Genomic DNA, 10,000 nt, shown 5'->3' on the forward strand with positions numbered 1-10,000 from the left:
GCTCTACTAGTCTTTCTATTAATTGCCTTTGGCTCTTCTGGCACAGGTTGGGCGTGTAAATTTCGTGAAGTGAATGTGTCTGTTTTTTCTTCTCTCTTCGTGTTTGAGTTCTTAGACGTAGATACTCTTTGGGGATCTACACCAGTTGTCATAGCCTTCAGTGTTACCGATGGCTTCCCAAAGGTGAAAGGTTTATATGATGAAGGACGCCAAGAACTATTAGCATTATTTTTTGCACTTACTTTTTTGTCTTCTTCCCTTCGCTCCTCACTCTTTTCTTTTAATCTAAAAGAAGATCTATAGGAAGAAGGGGAGAAATTGCTACTCGTCCTTCCTTCTTCCGTAACTTTGTTGGCTTTGGCCTCAGTGCATCTTATAGGGCTTGGACTTGGCGCAATGTTTTCTTTTTGGTCCTCACCACATGAAGGATCCGACCTTCTCCCAGATGACCTTAGCACTGAATCCGATACTCTTGAAACTAACTCTGAAGCTCTTGGAACCGACTCTGACACTCTTGGAACAGATTCTGGCGTTCTTGAGTCTGAGGTTCGTAAAACTGATTCTGGAGCCTTCAAATCCGAGTCTGCAGTCCTCAAGGTTGCCTCTACGGCAGATGTGAATGATTCTGCAGTTCTTAGCGCTGTCTCAGAAGCCCTTAAAACAGACTCCGGGGCTTTTAAGGCCAACTCAGGGGATCTTAAGACAGATTCCGTAGCCTTTCCAACTGACTCTGGAGCTTTAAGAACTGAAGACCTTAAAGATGACTCAGGAATCACATCGAGTTTAGGAACTTGGTCGAGAGAGTCCTTCTTGATGACCCGCTCGGGAGTGGCTCTGGGCGAGGTGAGGGGGGTAGAGGTTCTCGAGGACGAGCGCGAGGACTGGTCACCTAAAATGGAGGAGAGACTCACTGGTCCTCGGCGGTAAGAGGAATCAGACTGGAGAGTGTCCCTCAGAGACGATCTCAGAGAGCTGGGGGTGTCAGGAAGTGAGGGGCTGAGCTTGGCTGAAGAAGCAGGAACTTCCGAAGCCACAACAGAGGGTTTGTTTAAGGTAATGCTCGCTGGTTTAGTCGGTATTGCAGGCTTGGTGGGAGACAACGGACTGGATGGCAGAGGCTGAGAGGAGAGATACGAAGAGGTGAATTTTGGTTTATTAGGCGTGGAGGTGAGGAGGTCAGCACTCAAGCCCTTTGAGGAGGATTTTCTGGCTGGAGGAGTGGGAGCAGGAGATGAGGGAGCTGGGGGATCGAGAGAAGCGGAATCTTTCAGTTCAGCACTAGGAACGTCTTTTACATCCAACTGTCTGTCGTGTGTTTTCCTTGGACTTGGGGGTGGCTGAGGGTGATTCTCGCTGCTCATCTGATCCTTGTCTTCTAAGACCGAGAGGTGATCAGAAGAAATGGTGTTGAGCATTCTGTTGAGCCATTCCTTCCGCTTCTGAGGATCCTTGATGCTGGATCTTCCCTCGCTCTTCCTTCTTTCGTAGCTGAAGGAATTTGAGCTCTCGCTCGCCTCTCCATTCGTGTCATGCTCTTCCCTTTGTGGCTTTAACTCTTTCACTTTTCCTTCCTTTGACGATGGATACGTTCTGGATTTTTCTTCCGAGTCAACAGATGTCGAAGCTTTCCTCGGCGATTTGGGGGTGTGAGCTGCGTCTTTGTGTCTCGCTTTCACTTCAGGGTTTCTAGATGGTGACTGTGAAACTCTGCTGGACCTTGTGGAGGACTCTCTATCCCTGCTCCTACTAGAGGATTCCAAAGGAGATGAATCTTTTATTGAAGTTTTCCTGTATCTGGAGGATGGTGAACTAGAAGAGTGTCTATGGTGACCATTCATGCTGACTGACTCTCTGTTATTTTCCGACACAGACTTGTGAGGAGAAGCATCCCTCCTTCCTTCACCCAACCTTGACTTGGAGTTGTCCCTCCGAGACAGGCGCGGGCTCTTGTGAGAGGACGAAGTGCCCTTGGTTGCATCCTTCCTACTTACCCGCTGGGGGGGAGTCACCTCCTGAGGACTTGGCTGTTTTAAGGGAGAAAGTAACTTCCTGACTATATATGGAGATTTCATAGGAACTGTTGTGTCTTTCACCGCTTCGTTGTTTAACTCATAGCTTGAGTTTTCCGACGTCACTTTGCGGAAAACAATGTCATCCTTCCCGTCAACTGTGCCGTTAATGTCAGTTTTCTTGTCCTTGCTGAACATGGACATGAAACTCCCGTGCATTTTGACCAACTCCTTAATTTTTGTTGAAACCGGTTTCATTGACAGGTTCTTGTTTATGCGGTTCCTCTCTTCATCTTCCAGCCTCTGTCTCTGCAGCGCTTCCCATTCCATCAAACTGCTTCTCCTCCTTTCATCTTCCTTCGCTGACCTTCGCTTCCGTGGCTCTTCATCATCTACAACTTCTACTGTCACTTGCTGGACCTTCGTCTTAGAGGAACTTCCATCTTGGACTTTGTCCTCTGACCTTCGCCTCTCACTACTGTTGGAGAGGTTCTGGGTCACAAGCTTCATCCATGACGGCTTTGCTGGAATTTCCGGAGACTTCAAGCTTGCCGTTTTCTCATTCTGAATGTTTATCTTGATGTTTCTGGACTTGCTTGAAGAGCCCTCAGCTGCAGAAGAGATGCTCGTGTTGGTCTTCTCGCTGTTCTTCCTCACATCATTAGGGTTCGTCACTACTGTGAAAACTCTCCTCCCGTCACTCCTGTGAACGTTCTTCTCCTGTACTTTGCGAGAAATCTCCTCCTCCCTCTCTTTCTCTTCTCCCACCTCCTCCTTCTCCACCTCTACCTCCTCACGAACATAGGCTGGAATTATGGAAGGACCTTCGAAGTCTGCAAGGACTGTCTCTGGTCGTGTGGTCTGAGCGGGACTGAAGGTGAAGCTGAAGACCTTCGCTGGAGACTTCGCTCCCTGGATCTCCATTGTGTGCTGTGAGACGAAGGTGCCGGAAGACTGGACCTCCTTGCGGGCTCCTGGAGGACTTCGCTCTTCGGAGGCCTGGGCGGGGGAGTCACCCTGCTCAGCCGGGGCGGGAGAGGAGGCGGTTGGGGCGTCTGGGGAAATGAGGTGATTAGATAAAGTGGAGATGGAAACGAGAAAGAATAATATAGAGATGGATATTTCGGTACATCATGCAGGGATAACAAACCTCATTTCCTGTGCTGAAGAATGGACATCTAACGAAAGCTTTGATAAGTAAATAAATGGGATGGGATAAAGGAATAAAAGATTAATAATGAAGAAACTGTTTGTACTCTCTCTGTGTATAAATGAATAACAGACCCTTTGGCCTGATATTAGATGACAGAAAAGCAAGCATAGCTCTTTTTCTTTCAAATTATCAAGAAGTACTTAATTAAAGATGCAAGCTGGAAAGTTTGTCATATTACAGAGCAGTAAAGAAATATAAAAGTCTACATTATCAGCAAATGATATTTATCCCTAAACATTTTTTTCAGATCAGTTTCATTTCTTTTTCATTTCTAAAAGCTTATTTACATGTTTTGTTTTGTGAGAAGGGAAAGACAAAGGAATTATTACTATCTTCCACAAACTTACCGACATATACTTTGCAACTTACATTACAGATTACTAATAGTTTTCTTACCATAGAAAACCAGGTCACAGAAGACAGTTATAAAGCCCAAGTCATATTAGTCTAATTTCTTTCCACTGTCTTTCCTATTTCTCACATTCAATAAATGCATGGAAGTACGTTGCCTTGTGTACTTCCCAAGCAAGCTACTCAAACAAAACAACAGAAGAATACAAAACAGAGTTCCACGACCACCAGGTATTTACAAACCAATTAGTCCATGCAGGGAAACATCATTTCCTTACCTGGAAAGCTTTTGTAGGATGACAGTGACGTTAGATGGTAGGAAGCGATGTAAGTTTTATGTGGTGTGTGTTTTTGTGGTGTGCGCCCTTGCTGAGATCCTGTGCTTATTACTTCCCTTGGGGGAACTCCCTCGCTCTTGGGACTCTCATTCCTCGAGTCGTCTTCCTCCTCGACTTGGGGAGTGAGGACAGCAGTCACTGAAGCCTCGAGAGAATGAGGATCCGAGCTCTTTTGGCTCGAATCTGGGGCCTCGGAAGGATGGTCATTTGGCAAAGGTTCCGAAGCGGCGTTCTTTTCATCTGTGGTTTCTGTGGCTGCTTCTGAAATCCGGTCCTTTCCTTGGCTGCTTTCTTCTTGCGGAGAAGTGGAAAGGCGGTCCTCTTGGTCCGGTCTTGAGACTAACGACGACTCGGAAGAGACAAGGACGGACTCTTGTAGCTCTGCAATTGTCAATATCAAGTTCGGTGAGACCTCAACAAGGCGACCGTTCGGTGAGGTTCTGTTGCTAAAGTTATGTCCAAACGCACAAGTTTTCTTAGCAATGTCATTACATGGTTTCTCTCCTAAACCAAATAGATTCTGCCATAACATGTCTCACGCCTTTTGTTTCATGCTAACATGCACTAGTGGTTGATATGTTCAACTTCGCAGGGAGAAACATCTACCCCAATGTGCAATGGCAACATCATCACATCATCATCACTGGTAGGTTTAGTGGATGAGATCCTACTAGCGTGAGATCTTATACTGACTACATGTGGGATTGTTCAAAGCATTCCTCAGACTTTCCATTTCCCACTTTCCTTATAAAAATCTTTCAGAGATATAACACACTGTCAAGCTTTTTCACTTCCACTATTGTTTTCGTATTTTCACTTATCAAACACCGTCTTTGCAGCTTTAAACGCAATGCACTCTTTCATACCCTCTATTCCTTTCTCTTTCACAATCTCTTTCTCTTTGTTAGAATCTATGTTATGGCTACAACACATGTTTACATGTTAAGCATCCTTGCATGCATTTTCCATACTCACACGCAGTGTTCAAGTAATTTACTCGTCACAAATTCATCACAAATAATGTTCCTTTCTCACAGTGTCCTCATACAATACATGTTAATAATAGATGCTTTCCCTGACCTTCATTACCGTATGTACTTTAGGGGAAAATGGATGTCTTTGATCACCGCAATGTCTGTATGGGTAGGGAGTAGGGAGGGTAGGCAGGTCGGCAATGAAGACGGGCTTTCAACCTCTTGGCCTGTGCTCTCTCTACATACAAACAAGGCCATACGAGATTTTTTATCTCTGGGAAACCCCATTTAAAGGCAACGTCCGGAGCATGTGAAGCTGATCCCTGAAGGAGACATGTAAGGGTTTACACACTAGAGGAGCACCCTCTATTGGCAGGACGGCAGGGTGAGGCTGTAGCACTAGTGAAGGCAGGCAGGACCAGGGCGGTTAGTAAGGCGGGTTAGCAGGGCTGAGCGTACCAGTGCTGAAACAGATGGGAACATCTGTTATGCTGGGTCACTTTGGGAAAAATCCAGTGATTTGTCCTATGGTTTTGTTACAAGAACAGCTACGAGCATGGTGCTTGTTTGTAGTCGTGTTATTCTCTCGTTATTTGTTAGGTTTTTGTGTTATGAGTCTGAGTTTTGAGGGTATTGCTGTACACTCAGTCTGTGTTAGCATTAGTTACATAAAGCTTTGTTATAATAAAATGTCTGACATTAGTTTCACATACCAAAAATCATATTTACATGACTTGCACAACTGACATGACTTTCTTACAAGTGTAAGTGTTTAAATAGCCAGTCACTCAAAAACACAATGCAAAAAAAAAATCATTTGCAGCCTTTTTACAGAACAAACTAAACGCTAAACTTCACGCAAAAACACACTTATGAACAGATGCATGTGCCTACATATTTGGGAAGAGAACAGTCATAAATACATACACACATTCACTTAGATAAGCGCACTTACAAGCATACATACACACGAATATACATACAAACACACGAAAATATATGCAGACATTACATGCACACGCAAACAATTATCTATCAAGAAATATCAATAATGCTTGCCCAACCCACCTGTTGCACTGAAGCTTCTTCCAGTCCTGCAGGATCCCCAAGATGAAGCGGGAGGTTCTGAGACCCTATGAAGGACTTCCCTTAACCTCGTGTCTCTTTTCCCCTCCATGTGCTCCTCCTTCTCTTCTTTCTCGCACCTTTTAAAGTCTCTCTCTCTCTTTGCTTCGGCTCTGCTTCTGTCTCTTCTTGCCTTGCCATTCTCTAAGCCTTGGATACTGGTCCTGCTAGACGACCTTCTTCTCACTTCCTCCTTTTTCTCTTCTCTTCTCCCTTCCTCTTCCTCCTCCTCTTCCCCTGTGCGATAATGACCCACAACTCTTCCTCCTTCTCCTGCTCCTCCTCCTGTGTCTGAGAGAGATTCCTGGCTGGAGGCCGAAGAGGAACCATGGCTGTCGCCGCCCCTGGAACCTCTCCTGATGCCTCTTTGTCCTTGCGAGGCCCTGCAGGGGACGTCCCCCACGTCCTCAGCATGTGTGTCAGCTGTACCATGTGACCGCCTGTGTTGCAACTGCTCAAGGTGGAAGCGAAGCGTGTGGTCGTTAGTGAGTGATGGTTGTTCGCGCTTGTTAGATGAGACATGCCGGAGTTTAACGTTAAAGAAGCTGCCATTAGTTGCCATTGTTGGTGCTGTTGTAGTGGTTAGGTTGTCATGTAACTGTTTATTGTGAAAGTTATTGAAATTGTTATTACTGCTGTTGTTATTCATCAGATCAATTGGATGTTGGCTATGGTGGTCTCTACTGGGCTTGTGGTGTGACCCGGAGTGTCGGGTGTGACCAGTGTCCAAGCTCGCCTCCGCTCCCTTACCTACAGAGTCCCAGTCAAACGACGCGCTCTTCCGGTGCTCTACCTTTTGGAGCCACTCGCATTTCTCTTCCCGCTTCAGCTCATGCAGAACGTTCTCCACCGACCTCCTCTTCAGGATGCTCTTGGGCTTCGGTCGATGGTCGTCAACGGTCACCACTTCTGGGACTACTTCCGTCTTCCTTAAGCTTTCCTCCAAGAATCGCATTAGCTCACTCGCATCCTCTTTGCCTGTTGGTATTGGGAAGTCATACTCCTCGACATTTTGGTTAAGCTGTTCGGCTGTCATTTTGGTGGGATCCGGCCCAGCAATCGACTCAAACTTGGAGCTGTTCTGGTTCACTTTCGCTTCCGGTGCTGGGAACAGATTCAACGGAGTATCCCCAAAGCGCATCACTGGTCGTGTCCCTGAAGCTGAGCTCGAAAGGTTCTGGGTCTTTTGGCTCGGCTGGGATTTCATGTGATCTCCAAACCTCATTTCCTTTGATTTTTCTGGAGAAGGAGGCTCCTGCAGTGTCTCCTTCACCTGAATCTCTCCAAACCGCATCTCTTTTTGTTTTCCTCCGCTGTTCTTGGACTTGCTCTGAACACCACCCCAGTCGTGCTTCAAGTCCCCAAAGCGAACTTCGTCTTTCTGAGACTTCCGCGTGCGATACCTGCGGCTGGAATCTGCTGTCTCTGTAGCATCCACAGAAGATGCATCAAAGGAGACCCTTGGCCTTTCTGCCGAAGGTTCTCGGGAGCGTTCTGTGTTGTGTTCCAACATTCTGGAAGAATCTTTGATCCCAAGATCCTCGTTCACTCTAGCAGAAGCTTCCTCAGCCAATTCTTCGCCGATCCGTGACGTTTCCTCCCTCAGATCATCCAGAGCATCCAAACCACCGCGACTCCAGGCAGAAGACGACTCCGTGACATGGGAGCTCACAGAGTGGAAGTCTGTGGTGCTTGTGAGTGTCACATTCAAGGCCTCAAGCTTCTTCCTGGCTCGAGCAACCCACTCTGGCTCCTTGCTGGCGGTGGTTGAGGCTCGGTCCGACAGATCCTCTACCTGCCTGGTGGATCGAAGGCTCCGGCGCTCCTTCGCCAGGCGGATCCAGTTGGGCTTCTCTTCAGCCTCCAGCGTGATGTGACCTGCGGACAGACTCAGCTTCTTTCTTCTGGGAGGCGGAACGGGCCGAGCAGAAGCGTCTGGCGGGTCCAACTGCTCTACTGAGGCGAGCGATTCCTTTTCACAGAGTTCAGATTCTTTCCGAGGAGAAATGAATGAACAATCTGCGTCTGGAGAATCTTTCACAGCTGTTGTTCTGTTGGGTAATTTTTGCTCAGCTTTTCCTGCTTTCTTGGCTTTTTGGTCCTTCTTAGAATCTCTAAGTGATGAAACGCTTTCTTTGTTGGACCCCTGAACAGAATCCACAGACTTGCTGACTGACCGAGTCTTTGTTTCTCTCACTTCTTGCTGGGCAGTTTTGAGAGAATCCCACGACTGCGTCCACTGCCAGAGATCTGGACGTTCAAAAGCATACGTCTTGGGTCGTTCTTGTACTTCCTTGCACTCACCACTGCCACACTCTGTGTTGTCCCTCTCTCTCCTGATGACTTTCGGTTCCTCCTTGGTTTTAGGAATTCCTGCACAAGATGACTCGCCACTTTCTGTGAGGTTTGTTGCCCCAAATAGGTAGCTGCGGACTCCCTCTTTCTCCTTCTCGAGCGTCGGACTGGACTGGACTTTGAACAATGGAGATTCACTTCGGAAGTCGTCGTCCTGGTCCAGTGAGCTCATAGACTTGGACCTCACCGAGTTCTGGCTGAGGTGGACTGACGATCCGAGGCTTCCTGACGAATCCTTACGCTCACGTCCCTCGGAGAGACTTCTAAGCTGCTCTCTAATCTGTTCTCTCAGAGCTTTCCTCTCGCGTCTCTCCTGCTGGATCTGCCTCTTCTCGATGGTCCTCCTGACGTTGAAGGCGCTGGCTCTGGAAGGTCGGTTCTCAGAGTCACTTTGGCGCACATACATGCGCGACGTGCTGTCCCGCCGAGATGGTTCCGGCTGGCTTACGATCGACACATTGATCCCGCCGTCGAAGTCAGGGTCGATGTGGATGGGGATGACCCTGGAGTTCGAGGCGGCCTCGTCCTTCCCTCCGAGCCGCAGCGAGCGCCGGGTCTGGAGGTCCCTGATCCACAGGGGCGTCGAGTCCTCGGGGGTGAGGCTGGTCGCCGACTTGCTCTTCTTCTCGTTGATGGTGATGACCGTCCGCCGGTTGACGAGGCCGGAGTCGGCGATGCTTTCCCTGTCGCTGATGACGACGTCGGCCTCGGAGGAGGATCGGTTGTCCTCGCCCTCTCTTCCGAGGGTGACGCTGGCAGATTCGAGGAAGGATGAGTCGCGCTCTTCACTCCACCGCCGGAGCTGTTGCTTGTGGTCGTGTGTGGCTTCACTTTCACTCGGAGGCCGTGAGCCGCTGATGTCGCTTGAGGATCTCCTCTTGGCCGCGAGCCTTGTCACTTCCTCCTTGATTCTCCTGTAGGATTCCTCTGCTTCGGAGGAAAAGTGATTGAGCAGAGGGTTCGATCCTCCTACAAGAGCGCCTGACCTTCGGTGTCGACTCTCGAAGAGCCTCCTTCTGATCTCGCTTCTGTGGTCGACGCTGCTGCAGCAGCTTCCTTCCCACGCTCTGTCCTCCTCTGGCTTGGCGCTCGAGGGCGGAGGAACCTCCTTCTTCTCCTCTGAAAAGCTCGGCCTTGCCTCGCTCTTTCTGTTGGCACTCGGGGGATCGTCCTCGAGCCGAGACTTCTCTGCGTCCTCTTCTTCCTTGCCACTGCTCTCGAGTTGCACTTCGATATTCACCACCCTGGGCACCACCAGGTCCTCCTCCACTTCCTGCTGGTCGAGGAGCAGATGGAGACTGTCAGCCGAGGACCTCCTGGAGCTACGAGATCCCCTGGAGGGCGGACGTCGATGACTGAGGGCCCCGCTGCGTCCTACCGATGCCTTGCCCTTCTGGTACGAGTGGTCGAGCCTCGTCAGCGCCACCTGCGGAGGGAGAGCGGTCAGTGCGGGCGGGAGGGGGCGTCGGGAGAGGAGGAGGGAAGCTGGAGGACAGGGAGGGAGGGAAGCTGGAGGACAGGGAGGGAGGGAAGGGAGAGAAGCTGGAAGACCGTGAGGGAGGAAAGGGAAATAGAGAAGCAGGAAGGAAGCTAAAGGACAGTGAGGGAAAAGAGGGAGGGGAGCATGAGGAAAGA

General features: G+C 49.0%; 1 protein-coding gene across 5 annotated transcripts in view; it reads right to left on the reverse strand.

Annotated features, from left to right (window-relative positions):
• LOC113821599 (serine-rich adhesin for platelets) overlaps positions 1-10,000 on the reverse strand; it is a 109,346-nt gene that overhangs the window by 8,678 nt on the left and 90,668 nt on the right. For 4 of the 5 annotated variants that reach the window (XM_070115654.1, XM_070115653.1, XM_070115652.1 and 1 more), the window contains 3 exons: positions 5,954-9,791; positions 3,852-4,292; positions 1-3,064 (listed from right to left, as the gene is read on the reverse strand). The exon at positions 1-3,064 is cut by the window's left edge and continues 868 nt beyond it. In XM_070115654.1, the coding sequence (XP_069971755.1) occupies positions 1-3,064; positions 3,852-4,292; positions 5,954-9,791 (7,343 nt within the window). The remainder of the gene's footprint in view (positions 3,065-3,851; positions 4,293-5,953; positions 9,792-10,000) is intronic. The other variant, XM_070115656.1, reaches the window with a different exon arrangement.

Source organism: Penaeus vannamei, chromosome 37 (assembly GCF_042767895.1).
Source record: "Penaeus vannamei isolate JL-2024 chromosome 37, ASM4276789v1, whole genome shotgun sequence".
Classification (NCBI taxonomy): domain Eukaryota; kingdom Metazoa; phylum Arthropoda; class Malacostraca; order Decapoda; family Penaeidae; genus Penaeus; species Penaeus vannamei.